The sequence below is a fragment of the Cervus canadensis genome, chromosome X, assembly GCF_019320065.1.
Source record: "Cervus canadensis isolate Bull #8, Minnesota chromosome X, ASM1932006v1, whole genome shotgun sequence".
Classification (NCBI taxonomy): Eukaryota; Metazoa; Chordata; class Mammalia; order Artiodactyla; family Cervidae; genus Cervus; species Cervus canadensis.
In genome coordinates, this window is record NC_057419.1 from 49,715,139 (window position 1) to 49,730,577 (window position 15,439).

The following is a 15,439-nucleotide window of genomic DNA, read 5'->3' on the forward strand; positions in this document are numbered from 1 at the left end:
TTGGAAGAAAAGCTATGACCAACCTAGACAGCATATTAAAAAGCAGAGACATTATTTTGCCGACAAAAGTCCATCTAGTCAAAGATAATGTTTTTCCAGTAGTCATGTATGGATGTGAGAGTTGGACTATAAAGAAAGCTGAGGGCCAAAGAATTGATGCTTTTGAACTGTGGTGTTGGAGAAGACTCTTGAGAGTCCCTTGGACTGCAAGGAGATCCAACCAGTCCATCCTTAAGGAAATCAGTCCTGAATATTCACTGGAATGACTGATGCTGAAGGTGAAACTCCAATATTTTGGCCACCCGATGCCAAGGACTGACTCACTGGAAAAGACCCTGATGCTGGGAAAGATTGAAGGCAGGAGGAGAAGGGGACGACAGAGGATGAGATGGTTGTATGGCATCACCAGCTCGATGGACATGAGTTTGAGCAAACTCTGGGAGTTGGTGATGGACAGGGAAGCCTGGCATGCTGCAGTCCATGGGGTCGCAAAGAGTTAGACATGACTGAGCAACTGAACTGAACTGAACTGGGTCTTCATTGCTGCATGCAGGTTTTCTCTAGTTTCAGAGAGAGGGGGATATGCTCTAGTTGTGGTGCATGGGCTTCTCCACTGTGGTGGCTTCTTTCATTGCTGAGCACAGGCTCTAGGCACACAGGCTTCAGGAGCCACACACAGGGTCAGTAGTTGTGACTAGCTGGTTCTAGAGTGTGTGGACTTCAGTAATTGTGGCACAGAGGCTCATAAGTTGTGGCTCTCGAGTCCTAGAGCACAGGCTCAACAGTTGTGGTGCATGGGCTTAGTTGCTCCACAGCATGTGGAATCTTTCCAGACCAGGGATCGAATCCATGCCCCCTGAATTGGCAGGTGGATTCTTATCCACTGTGTCCCCAGGGAATTCCTGAAGCAGCAGGTTTTAAGCACTGAACAGCAAGCAACCAAGGACTGAGAGATGGGAAATAAATGAGGTGAGTACTTAGCATTCCCCCAGATTACCTTGAAAAAGTGTTCACGCCATGGCACAGGGTGGAGGAAGTGAGGCAGAGCCCAACTGACTACCTGAGTTTAGGATTTGGAGCTGAGTCTCCTGGGAGATTGAATCAACTAGAGATGAAAGAACAAAGTACCAAAGAGTGAAAAAAATGTACAGAAAATGTGACAGTTAATTTTTTATGTGTCCACTTGAGTAGGTCACAGTATCCAGAGGTGTGGTCAAACATTATCCTAGACTGTTTCCTATTGTTTTAGAATATTCCTGCTGGTTCTGTTTCTCTGGGTGAATGCTGACTAATACAGAGAACCCTGGAGAACTGAAGAGAATACCCCTGAGTATTCAGAAGAGTACTAATCAGTGCATGCATGTGAAAAGAACACCTGAGGCCACAGAAAGAACCATCTGAAATGATTAGACGGAACAGTGCCTGGGACTCACACAGGAACAAGAATAGGTCCTACTCCCACCAGTCATACTGGGAAAAACACCTAATTCATCAAACATTGGGTAAAGTCCTCAGAAAGGTCTTGCCTCAGAATAACTGTCTCAGGAGAATAATCAATCCTAGACTGAGCATTGGTTAGGCCCCCATCTAACAAATCCTAAGGGCAAGGCTAGAAAGGATAGAAATATTTCTAAGAAACTTAACTACATTCCAAAACAAAGTTCAAGAACATTTATAGTGATACAAAAGTATCCAGCACCCAACAAGATGAAACTCACAGTATCTGACATCCAATAAAAGCTTATCAGAAAAGGCAGGAAAATATAAAAACAATAATCAATCAAAACCAACCCAGATTTGACACAGATATTAAAATTAGCAGAGAAAGACATTAAAAGTTACTATAATGGTATTCTGCAAGTTCAAAAACTCAATGAGAGACATGGAAAATATAAAAATGACCCACTGGAGCTACATCTTTAAAGTAATGAATTGGGGGAAAAAAAAAAAAAAAGATAGTCTAGAATTCTAAACCTGGCAAAAAAAAAAAAAAAAGCTTCAAAATTGAGGGTTAAATCTAGTTTTGAGAGCAAACAGGACTCAGTATTTGTAAGTCTCCCATGACCACAGAAGACAAAGAATTCTTTTTAAATGGGTGCACAAATACTACTGATGGCTACTCCCCCTGGTTCAGTACAGAGAAAAAGGCAAAAACACCCAGATTGTAGTTCCTCTCTGAAAGGGGATAGACTGCAAATCTAATGACCTGACTTTCCCACCTGCTGCCCAAAGATCAGTTCAGTTCAGTTCAGTCGCTCAGTCATGTCCAACTCTACAACCTCATGGACTGCAGCACATTAGACTTCCCTGTCCATCACCAACTCCTGGAGTTTGCTCAAACTCATGTCCATTGAGTTGGTGATGTCATCCAACCATGTCATCTTCTGTCATCCCCTTCTCCTCCTGCCTTCAATCTTTCCCAGCATCAGGGTCTTTTCCAATGAGTCAGTCCTTGGCATCAGGTGGCCAAAATATTGGAATTTCAGCTTCAGCATCAGTCCTTCCAATGAATATTCAGGACTGATTTCCTTAAGGATGGACTGGTTGGATCTCCTTGCAGTCCAAGGGACTCTCAAGAGTCTTCTCCAACACCACAGTTCAAAAGCATCAATTCTTTGGCCCTCAGCTTTCTTTATAGTCCAACTCTCACATCCATACATGACCACTGGAAAAACCATAACTTTCACTAGATGGACCTTTGTTGGCAAAGTAATGTCTCTACTTTAATATGCTGTCTAGGTTGGTCATAGCTTTTCTTCCAAGGTGCAAGTGTCTTTTACTCTCATTGCTGCAGTCACCATCTGCACTGATTTTGCAGCCCCCCAAAAATAGTCTCTCACTGTTTCCATTGTTTCCGCATCTATTTGCCATGAAGTGATGGAACCAGATGCCATGATCTTAGTTTTCTGAATGTTGAGTTTTAAGCCAACTTTTTCACTCACCTCTCTCACTTCATCAAGAGGCTCTTTAGTTCTTTCTTGCTTTCTGTCACAAGGGTGGTATCATCTGCACATCTGAGGTTATTGATATTTCTCCTGGCAATCTTGATTCCAGCTTATGCTTCATCCAGCCCAGCATTTCGCATGATGAACTCTGCATATAAGTTAAATAAGCAGAGTGACAACATACAGCCTTGATACTCCTTTCCCAATTTGGAACCAGTCCATTTTCCCCATTCTTTTTCTAACTGTTGCTTTTTGACCTGCACACAAATTTCTCAGGAGGCAGGTAAGGAGGTCTGGGGTTCCTATCTCGTGAAGAATTTTCCACAGTTTGTTGTGATGCGCACAGTCAAAGGCTTTGGTGTAGTCAATAAAACAGAAGTAAATGCTTTTCAGGAACTCTCTTGCTTTTTCTATGAGCCAACAGACGTTGGCAATTTGATCTCTGGTTCCTCTGCCTTTTCTAATTCCAGCTTAAACATCTGGAAGTCTACGTTTCACATACTGTTGAAGCCTGGCCTGGAGAATTTTGAGCATTACTTGGCTAGTATGTGAGATGAGCGCAATTGTGCGGTAGTTTGAACATTCTTTGACATTGCCCTTTTTGGGGATTGGAATGAAAACTGACCTTTTCTAGTCCCGTGGCCACTGCTGAGTTTTCCAAATTTGCTGGCATATTGAGTGCAGCACTTTCACAGCATCATCCTTTAAGATTTGAAATAGCTCAACTGGAATTTCATCATCTCCACTAGCTTTGTTCGTAGTGATGCTTCCTAAGGCCCACTTGACTTTGCATTCCAGGATGTCTGGCTCTAGGTGAGTGATCACACCATCGTGGTTATGTGGGTCATTAAGATCTGTTTTGTATAGCTCTTCTGTGTATTCTTGCCACTTCTTCTTAATCTCTTCTGCTTCTATTAGGTCCATACCACTTCTGTCCTTTTTGTGCCCATCTTTGCATGAAATGTTCCCTTGGTATCTCTAATTTTCTTGAAGAGATCTCTAGTCTTTCCCATTCTATTGCTTTCCTCTATTTTTTGCATTAATCACAGAGGAAGGCTTTCTTATCTCTCCGTGCTATTCTTTGGAACTCTGCATTCAAATGGGCATATCTTTCCTTTTCTCCTTTGCCTTTCACTTCTCTTCTTTTCTCAGCCTCCTCAGACAACCTTTGTAAGGCCTTCTCAGACAACCAGTTTGTCTTTTTGCATTTCTTTTTCTTGAGGATGGTTTGATCACTGCCTCCTGTCCAATGCCATGAACCTCCATACATAGTTCTTCAGGCACTCTGTCTATCAGATCTAATCCCTTGAATCTATTTGTCACTTCCACTGTATAATCGTAATGGATTTCATTTAGGTCATACCTGAATGGTCTAGTGGTTTTCCCTACTTTCTTCAATTTAAGTCTGAATTTGGCAATAAGGAGTTCATGATCTGAGCCATAGTCAGCTCCTGGTTTTGTTTTTGCTGACTGCATCTGTGGCTGCAAAGAATATAATCAATCTGATTTCAGTATTGACTATCTGTTGATGTCCATGTGTAGAGTCTTCTCTTGTGTTGTTGGAAGAGAGTGTTTGCTATGACCAGTGCATTCTCTTGACAAAACTCTGTTAGCCTTTGCCCTGCTTCGTTTTGTACTCCAAGGTCAAATTTGCCTGTTACTCCAGGTAACTCTTGACTTCCTACTCTTGCATTTCAGTCCCTTATAATGAAAAAGACATCTGTTTTGGGTGTTAGTTCTAGAAGGTCTTGTAGGTCTTCATAGAACCGTTCAAATTCAGCTTCTTCAGCTTTACTGGTTGGGGCATAGACTTATATTGAATGGTTTGCCTTGGAAACAAACAGAGATCATTCTGTCGTTTTTGAGATTGCATCCAAGTACTGCATTTCAGACTCTTTCGCTGACTATGAGGGTTACTCCATTTCTTCTAAAGGATTCTTGCCCACAGTAGTAAATATAATGTCAAGCTTCAAATTAACCTGCTTGAACTTCCCTGGTGGTCCAGTGGTTAAGAATCCACCTGCGATTGCAGGGGACACAGGTTTGATTCCTGGTTGGGGAAGATTTCACATGCCATGGGGGAACTAAGCCCATGTGCCACAATTACTGAGCCTGCACGCTAGAGCCCACACACAGCAAACAAGACTCAGTGCAGCAAACAGACAAGAAACCAAACAAACAAATTAGCTTGCCACTGGGAGCTGAAAGGGCAGGCAAGTAGTAGTCTTTCAGGAGACTGAACAGGCATGTGAGGATCTGCCTTACTTCTGCAGCACTGAAAGGACTAGGTACACCCTATTCTTCTGGGGCCCCACTAAGAACAAAGATGGTGGTTTGGACAAGCACAAAGGCTTGAGAGGCACTCTGAATCTTTGGCTGGGTAGTTGGGTGAGGTTCATCTCTATACAAGGCAAGTCTGTTAAGACTGCGAGAAGCAGCTGCTTTATCTAATGCACAGAAGTCAACAGAGGGAGTCAAGGAAAATGAAGAAACAGAGATGTATTAGTTCCAAACAAAAGAGGAAGATATATCTCCAGGAACTGCCCCTTAATGAAATGAAGATAAGTGACTCCCCTGGCAGGGAATTCAAAATAACAGTCATAAAGATTCTCACTGAGGTCAGGAGAGGAATGCATGAACAAAGTAGGAATTTCAATAAAGAGAAAATATTGTTTAAAATACCAGACAGAAGTTATAGGGCTAAAGAATACAATAACTGAATTGAAAAATTCAGTAGAGGGACTCAACATCAGACTAAGAGGGACGTTTATGGTATAAATGCCTACATTAAAAACAAGATCTCAACTAAGTGACCTAACTTTATATCTCAAGAAACTAGGGAAAAAAGAAACTAAACTCAAAGTTAGCAGAAGGAAGACAATAATAAAGATCAGAGTAGAGATATATCAAATAGAGAATAGAAAAACAGTAGAAAAATTAAAAAAAAACTAAGTGCCTTTGTGGGGGTGGAATACCAACAAACCCTTAACTAGACTGACTAGGGAAAAGAGAAGACTAAAATAAAGTCAGAAATGAAAGAGGAAGACTTCCCTGGTGGTCCAGTGGCTAAGACTCTGAGCTCCCAATGCAGGGGGCCTAGGTTCAATCCCTGGTCAGGGAACTAGGATCCCACATGCCTCTCGGCATGGAAAAACAAACAAAAAACACCAATAGTGTTTCTTTACACCAACAATGATCTATTTGAAAAGGATATCAAGGAAACAATCTCATCTATGATAGCAACAAAAAGAATAGAATACTTAGAAATAAGTTTAACCAAGGAGGTAAAAGAGTTGTACACTGAAAAGTATAAAACATTGATGAAATAAACTAAAGAAGCCACAAATAAATGGAAAGCTATCCTGTGTTCATCGACTGGAAGAATCAATATTGTGCTATACAGATTCAGATTCAATACAATCCCTATCAAAATTCCAATGACATTTTTCACAGAAATAGAAAAAACAATTCTAAAATTTGAATTGTCAAAAACAATCTTGAAAAAAGAAAAATACAGTGGTTAACCATGGTCATGAGGTTGGGGAAATAGGAAGATGCTGGTCAAAGTGGAGAAAGTTGCAGTTTTGTAGGATAGGTTCTAGAGATCTAATGTACTGCATGATTATAGTTAATAATAGAGTATTATATACTAGAAATTTGCTATTAATAAAAGGGTAGATTTCAGGGACTCTTACACACACACACACACATATATATATATATTTATATATACAATGGATACTATTCAGCCAAGAATGAAATGATGCCTTTTGCAGCAACATGGATGGACTTAGAGATTATCATACTAAGTGAAGCAAATCAGACAAAGACAAATACCATATGATACCAGTTATATGTGAAATCTAAAATATGACACAAATGAACTTATATACAAAGCAGAAACAGACTCAAGAGACATAGAGAATAGACTTGTGGTTGCCAAGGGGAAGTAAGGGAGGTGTGGATTGAGAGTTTACAGTTAGCAGATGCAAATTAATATACATAGAATGAATAAACAAGGCCCTATTGTAGAGCACAGGGAACTATATGCATGATAAATAACAATGGAAAAGAATATGCAAAAATGTATATATATATAAAACTGAATCAGTTTGCAGTACAGCAGAAATTAGCAGAACATTGTAAATCAACTATGCTATAATAAAATATATTTAAAATAAACCCACGGATCAATATCAGAAAATTTTTAATATACTATCAAGTTAAACAAGAAAATAACATGTAATAATTAATAGATGTCTAAAAAGTAACTGCTAAAATTTAAAACAAAAATAAATGTATCTTACAGTGTAAAGTAAGTCACTCCCTATCCACACTGTCCCTCCATCCTGCAAGTCCTGAATCCATAGGAGTTACCCCAGTGTATTACTGTCCTTATTCCCCCAAATTGTGTATAGTCTTTTTTTTTTTTAATGTTAGCTCATATCTTTATTAACCAATATACAATTACTTGTCTTCTGGTTTGTTGAAACAATAGGTCAGACAACATTTGCCACAGTAATGTCTGTCAAAGTGACTGGCCATAAAAACTCCAGTACCACATTCATCTGAGGGACACTCCCGGCGAAGGCGACTGATTTTGCCATTCTCATCCACCTTATAGTATTTCAGAACAGCCAATTTAACCTTCTTTCTCTTATGCTTGTTCTTCTTGGGAGTGGTGTAAGACTTCTTCTTCCTTTTCTTAGCACCACCACGAAGTCTCAACACTAGATGAAGAGTGGACTCCTTTTGAATGTTGTAGTCAGACAAAGTACGTCCATCTTCCAGTTGCTTGCCAGCAAAGATCAGTCTTTGCTGGTCAGGAGGAATTCCTTCCTTATCTTGGATCTTGGCCTTTACATTTTCTATTGTATCCGAGGGTTCGACCTCGAGAGTGATGGTCTTCCCCGTCAGGGTCTTCACGAAAATCTGCATCTTGGCGGCGGTTCCACCGCAGATGGCGGATCCGAAAGCTGTGTATAGTCTTATACTATGGACATGCTGAGCATTTTCCACAATAATCTAAGATATTATACATTTTACATACTATTTGTACTACATATTGTCTCCATTTTACAGATCAGGAAACTGAGGCTCAGAAGGAATAAGGAATTTGACCAAGGTAAAACTATGTTGGTGTGAGATAACAGAAAATAAATAAGTTGGTCTCTGCCCCCGGTTCCTGGCACAGAGCTCTTAAAACTCTTGTAATTTCCTATGTGATAAGAGCACCAGCAGCATCTTTTATTCCACTGAAGTGGGTCTGGATGGCTCCTGGATGGGGGTTGGTCACCAGAAAGACCACACTATATAGTTAGAAGCTTGAAATTTTCAGACCCGCCTCCCCATCCTCCAGAAAGGGGAGAGGGCTGGAAATGAAGTTAATAATTGATCATGCCTACGTGAGGAAGCCTCCATAAAATCCCAATGGTGTGGAGTCCAAGAGCTTCAGGGTGGGTGGACCATCCACATAACAGGGTGATGTACCCCAACACCACAGGGACAGAAGCTCCTGCACTTGGTACCCTCCCAGATCTCACACTATGTATGTGTTTATCTGACTGGTCATCTGTATCCTTTATCATGTCCTTTAATAAACTGGTAAACATAAGTATTTCCTTGAGTTCTGTGAGCTGCTCTAGCAAACTAATCTAACTTGAAGAGGGCGTCATGGGAACCTCCAATTTGCAACCAAATCAGACAGAATTTGTGGGTAACCTAGGGACCTACTACTTGTAATTGGCATCTGTAGTGGTGTGTGGGAAAATTTTGTGGGATTGAGCCCGTAGCCTCTTGGATCTGATGCACTCTCCAGGTAGTGTTAGAATTGAGTTAAATTGTAGGATACCAGCTGGTGTTGCAGAGAATTTTGCTTGATGTGGGAAAAACCTGCTCACATTTGGTGACCAGCGTGCCAGAAGTCAAGTGTTAGTAAGGGACGGAGAGGGAAGGGAGAGAGTAGGATTTTATTTTTCCTATACAGAAGCGAGAGGGCTGGATGATTTTTCTACACAGTTGGTAAGTGGTTAAGAGCTAAGTGGACTTCCCTTGTGGCTCAGCTGGTAAAGAATCCACCTACAATGCAGGAGACCTGGGTTTGATCCCTGGGTTGGGAAGATCCCCTGGGGAAGGGAAAGGCTACACACTCCAGTATTCTGGCCTGGAGACTTCCATGGATTGTATAGTCCATGGGGTTGCAAAGAGTCGGACATGACTGAGCGGCTTTCACTTTCACTTTCTTCCACTTTAAAGAGCTAAGTACCAAATGCAGGTGGGTCTTAATCTAAAGGGTAACTATTATCTAAGAAAAATTCTATCCAATATCTCCCTGAAGATTCCATATCTTTCTGAAGACAGCTCTGTTTCCCACAGGATCCTCCAAAATCCCCAAACACCCATGATACAGCCCCAAACACTGACCCTCAAAGAATCCAACAAAGGAGACAACAAACCCCCATCAGAGTGTTACTCGTCACTGCCCCCGCCTCATAAACTCTATCAGCACAGCCCTCCTCCCAGTGATTGACAGTCACATGCCAGCAGCCCTGCAGGTCTCCAATCACTAATTACCTCAGGACTCAAAATTTTGGAATCGCATTCCTGACACCTCCGGCAGCTGATTACTGACTTTCCAAAACTGCCAATAGCCAAATCACAGGGACTATCAGAATATACAGAACCATCCCTCAGTCCTGGAGGGACTGACCCAGTCAGGGTCAAGATTCTTCTGTAAAGGGTCTGAGACTTTACTCTCTTATAGGATAGCAAATTTTAGAGATGCTGACAGAAGACATGAGATTTCTGAGGTAGAGACAAAGGAAGTTTACTACTCACCGTGGGTGCGGCACTCACATCATATCAGCCCCCCATGTCCTCTAAGTCCCACAGAGGTGACACAGAGTGACCCTGGTGGATGTAGCACACACAGTGGGTTTACATCACAGCCATGAAAAGCTGAACTTGGGAATCCAGCCAGCTCTTTGTCCCAGAGGGAGACATTACCTCATCCCTCAAGATTCCTCACTGTCAACATAGCCCTGAGAAATGGCTAAGGTAGTAAGTGGTCAGAGCCCACTCTTCGACAACCATGAAGTAGTCTAAAGCCAGGCTATTACACTGCAACCCACACAAAGGAGTTTAGACTGACTTTTGCATGTTTGGTGTCACTGGCAGTAATGACAGAGTCCAAAATCAAACCCCAATCCCAGTGGAGAGGTGATCTGCACCCCCATCTTTCCTCCATATACAAACACATAACCCAAAGGGACATGGTTCAACTCAGTTCAGAATTTGTTGTTAGATCTGATTGGGAACACCACAACATGGATTTGGTTAAGTCCCACGCTTGGTAACATCAATCGCTAAATGTGGCATAATCCAAGACCTCTCAGGTATCAGGAGAAGATGAATTTGTATCAGTCCGATCTAAACAAAGTCACGCTGGCCCCTGTGTTTGTACAGTGATGAGGGAGTCTGTGTTCAGGAGGTGACATTGATGGCCTCTGGCACAGCAGAATAGTTTAAGACCAGCCATGTTCAAGTGAGATTTTCTGTTTTTGTCATCCCAAAGAAGGGATGACAAAGCTGGTAGCAGGTCAGATTGCCAGCTGTCTGCCTGACTCTGGGAAACCATTCGATTGCTTTGCCAGGTTGTAGTGCTCAATGTAGGAGACAAAGAATACTAACTGGCTCCCATCTCACACCTCTCAGGGTCTAAAATTTTCCTTCCCCAAGTGCATTCCTTCCATAGCCATGAAATTGGTGTGCCCCATCCTAGCGCCTATGACTTCACTTTTATTCAATCATCTCCTGTTTGCACACAGACCTTTCATCCAGATGCTGGGTCAGATGCAAGAGGATAAAAGGCATTTTTGTAAAATTTACAGAGATTATTTAAATGTCATCTATCTTGGCCCCTGTGGGCCACTGGAAGGGAATTCAGTGAACAGTGTCTCCAATTAAGTGGTCATCATGCTTATGATCTACAACCATGTCCATTCAACAAGAAAATCCAGGTGACTGAACCAGAATGAAGTTCAAATCCCCTAGACCCATTTTGGGCTGAGTTGTCACCCCTGTTGCCTTAACCATTACCCAGAAGGTACCCAATAGGCAATGATCACTTTCAGGTGACAGTCACATTCAATGAGCAAATTGACTTACTTAAGTGTGTGGACTAGGAAGAGGTGAGAGAGTTAGCATCTGAAATCCTTCAGTCCATTTCTTAGGAGGCTGTTCAATGTTCAGGGCTTCCCTGGTGGCTCAGATGGTAAAGAATCTGCCTGCAATGCAGGAGACCTGGATTCAATCCCTGGGTTGGGAAGATCCCCTGGAGGAGGGCATGGCTACCTACTCCAGTATTCTTGCCTGGAGAATCGCCAAGGACAGAGGAGCCTGGCAGGCTACAGTCCATGGGGTCACAAAGAGTCAGACACAATTGAGTAAACACAACACACAATGTTCAACAATATCAGATATCTGCTGATAGCAGGAAGCATCGTTGGGTGCTCCACTGTCAGACTGTAGTCTGCATTAGCAACACAGAGATTTTTACTTTGTACCCAGTCTCTGGTGGTGGATATGTTGCCATGTCCAGGGTGCAGCATCAGTGATCTGGACAGTGCAGCCTCCATCCATTGCTTGATTCCAGTTGGTCTCATCAAAGAACAAACCTGAACTATCAGCGTCAACACGGGTCACCCAGACTGACTTCAACCATTCACCATCCATTACAGACTTCCTGCCACTGTCCTCAGAAACCCCCATTACTCTCACCAGAGACCCTGTATTAGACCGCTCCTCCATCACAGTCTCTCAAGCCCTAAAATTCAAATCAAGTCCCAACTCTATGCCAACTGCTGTTCAGCTGCTTCTGAGAACCACTTCCAGTTCCAGTCTCCACCCCTAAGATCAGCTTTCCTAGGCGCTGCTGTTTTTCACAGGTTCAGTGAGGCTGCTGTTTCTGTCCAGCATGAGAAAGCTAAATTGCTCTAAAGCTGTAATTTTCCAACTTTGTAAAGTATCATAGCCTTTTTAAAAACAGAAAAGGGCGGGGGCTACTTGTGAGATCTCAGTTTCCACATTAAACAAAACAAGGGTCAGTCAAGGACAAGACCCTGCCTTTTCTGCCACCAGCCGTCCCGCCCCCCAACTCAAGCAGACATGCTTACTGGATGATAAATGTGTCAGTCAAAGCAAGACCCTACCCTCTACTGCCAATAGACACATGCCCCGTGAATCAGGCATTCTCACTGGTTAGAAGGCTATCAATCAAGTCCCTCTCCCGCCCCCTGCTCGCAGAAGAGGAGTGGGTCGAGACCCTGCACTCACAGACAGGGTGGCTGCTGAATCAGTCTTCCACCTTCTGGCTCAGCACACCCAGAGCCCCCAGGAGCCAGAGCTTTTGATTGGCCGCCTGCTGCCCTTTCAAATGGAGAACCCACCCCGCCAAAGGAGGCAAAGCTGCTGTGATGAACAGCTGATTATCCCAAGGGCTGTCACTAGCGCACAGATCTGTCACGATTGGCTCTGCCTCTTTCCAGACATCTATTGACACGAAGACACGGGCCCACAAACAGGCTCTGCGTCCATCCCAGCTTCCTTCTGCTGGTCGTTTTAAGATGTCCAGTTTGGAGCCCCGTCTCGACCAGGGAAGGGATACTTTGGGGGCAGTGTTGGCTTCCCAGACTGAAAGAGCTCAGAGGGACAGAGTCTCCGCGCAGCCACATTCTGGAAAAACAAAAACCTGGGGGTGGGTCCAGAACACTTTCAAAGATTAACTCAGCGAGCTGCTGAGCTGCTTTGGTGTTCTCACCTGGTGCTTAGGTATTGGCTTTCCTTCAGACTGCTTGGGAAATTTTACCTGCGTGTGTGCATGTCTGATTTTTTCAAAATATATTTAAACTTTCTGTAATTGTGTTTTCTTAAGATTCTGTAATATGGAAATGGCAGTGCATAATTCACTTACAACTTGAGCTGGAAAACAAACGTAGTAAAAATAACCATAACTACAATACTCTTATTGATTACACAATATAAATATATATATAAACTGTAACATCAAAAACCTGAATTGCAAGGAAAAGTGTAAAATTTTATTGAAGTTATCACCTTAAAATAGGGTATTATAATTTTAATATACTTTAATTGAGCCTCATGGTAACCATAAGGGGAAAACCTGCAGTAATTGCACAAAAGAACATGAAAAAAAGTCCAAACATACTGATACGGAAAGACATCTCACACACACACACACAAACACACACACACAGAAAAACACACACACACAAAGACAGCAGGATAAGAAATAAGGAACAAGGACTTACAAGACAGCCAGAGAATAATGGGCAAAATGGCAATAGTAAATCCTTGTTGTTCAGTTGCTAAGTCATGTCCAACTTGGCGACCTGATGGACTGCAGCATGCCAGGCTTCCCTGTCCATCACTATCTCCCAGAGTTTGCTCAAACTCATAGTAAATCCTTACCTATCAACAATTACCTTAAATGTAAATAGAGTAAATGCTCTAATCAAAGCACGTAGGTAAAACAGATAAAAAATACAAGTCCCAACCATATGCTGCCTGTTAAGAGACTCATTTTAGTCTTAAAGATACATATAGACTGGAAGCAAAGGGATAGAAAAATGTATTTCAAGCAAATGATTGCTAAAAAAAAAGACAAGTGTAGTTACATTATCAGACAAAATAGACTTTAAATTAAAAATAGTAAATTTCATTAATCAAAAGTTTTTTTCAAGGTCAGATCCCAAATGACCCCTCTGAGCTTTTTTTTTCAAAGTGAGCTCTTCCCCCCAAAGAGGCCAGGTTTGTAGGGCGAGTGGAATTTTCTGAAAAATTATCTGGAGAAAGTGGATTCCAGGTGAGAAAAGATAGTGGCCCAGAGGTCGTTATGTCTTAGAATCTTGGCAGAAGCAGAGTTTGGAAACTGTGCAGAGGATGTTTTTCACTTAGATGGAATTTGTTGAAACACACACACACACACACATACGTGCGTGCGCCAAGCATTGGTGTGACATTCAGAGTCCAGTATGATTTGGACCCAAAGCACCATTCCTACCTTACCTTGATGGGTTTAGGGTTTTTGAAAATTCATTCCCCCTTCCTCTCTCTTCTTTCTCCTCCTCCTTTCTCTCTCCTTTTCTCTCTCTCTCCCTCATTAAAATAACAATCTAGTTTATTTTTGTTTAATTACTGGTAACATGACCTCAATTACAAGGACAACACACATAACGCAGTTTGTGTGTGCTGTGAAGGGGAAAAAGAACTAAAAAAAAACCCAGAATGAATAGTAAGGGGGGATTATTCTTTTAAATAAGGGGAGTCCTCTTTGAGAAGCTGATATTTAGCATAGAATTGAAGGAGGTGAAGGAGTTGGAAAAAGAATAAAAAGATAAGGCCAGAGCATTGCAGGGCCCTCAGAGGTATTGACACCTCGTGGCATTCACTGATGGTTGCTCTCTTCCTAAACTTCAGCTGAGACCCCAGATCCTCATTCCGACCCTGGTAGAGTTCGCCAGACCCTCTATACCTTTGAGACAATTGACTCCAAGAATCATGCAGCTTTTCCAATAGCTACTACTTAAAGTAACTAAACAGACTGGCTTAAGTAATTTTTCAAACCTTGCCTCCTGGAACCACAGCTTTCAATACCAGACCCTAAACCTCTCAGTATTGACTGTCACGGTTCCAAACCACCGTCCATACCAACTCCACAACCTGAACATCCCCAAAACCATGACTACCACAAGTTCATTTTATAGGGCATGTCCATGGCCACTACGTTAACGTTAATGAGGATTCATTCACTCAACCAACATTTACAAACACCCAATCTGTGGCAGGCAGTGTTGTAAGTATTCTCAGATTAATCCTCTCAAGATCCTTGTGTGCTCAGTTGTTCAGTTGCTCAGTTGTGTCTGACTTTGCAACTCCATGGACTATAGTCTGCCAGGTTACTCTATCCATGGAATTTTTCAAACAAGAATACTGGAGTGGGTTGCCATTTCCTCCTCCAGTGGGTCTTCCTGATCCAGGGATGGAACCTGCGTCCCCTGCATTGGTAGGCAGATTCTTTACCACTTTACACACACATAGGTAATTAATGTTGTTAGCCCCAGTTGATAGAGGAGGAAGATGGGAATAGAAGGTCACACACTGGATATGGAGAGGGCTGGTGATTTGAACCCCGTCTGACTCAGAATCCATACCCTTAACCCCTACGACTGTCTTGCAATCATGGCTCTAGTTTCAAAGTTCTTTCTTCAAATAGACACTTTCCTTAGGTCTTTCTTAAATGTCCTCTCAGTGAGGCCTTTTCCATGGCCATTCTAGCTAAAATTTACACACACACACACACACTCCCTCACTATGTCCTTTCTTGAGTAATTTTTGTCAACATTTATCACTATATTATACAGTTCATTGATTTATCTAGCAATTATTATCACAAATTATTATTTGTTCTTTACATT

General features: G+C 42.2%; 1 protein-coding gene across 1 annotated transcript; it reads right to left on the reverse strand.

The window, feature by feature from the left end:
- Window positions 1-7,365: 7,365 nt before the first annotated feature.
- Window positions 7,366-7,924, reverse strand: LOC122435279 (ubiquitin-40S ribosomal protein S27a). The gene has a single exon (XM_043459343.1). It carries the CDS (start codon window positions 7,881-7,883, stop codon window positions 7,413-7,415), a length of 471 nt encoding a protein of 156 aa, XP_043315278.1. The 5' UTR covers window positions 7,884-7,924; the 3' UTR covers window positions 7,366-7,412.
- Window positions 7,925-15,439: the final 7,515 nt, after the last annotated feature.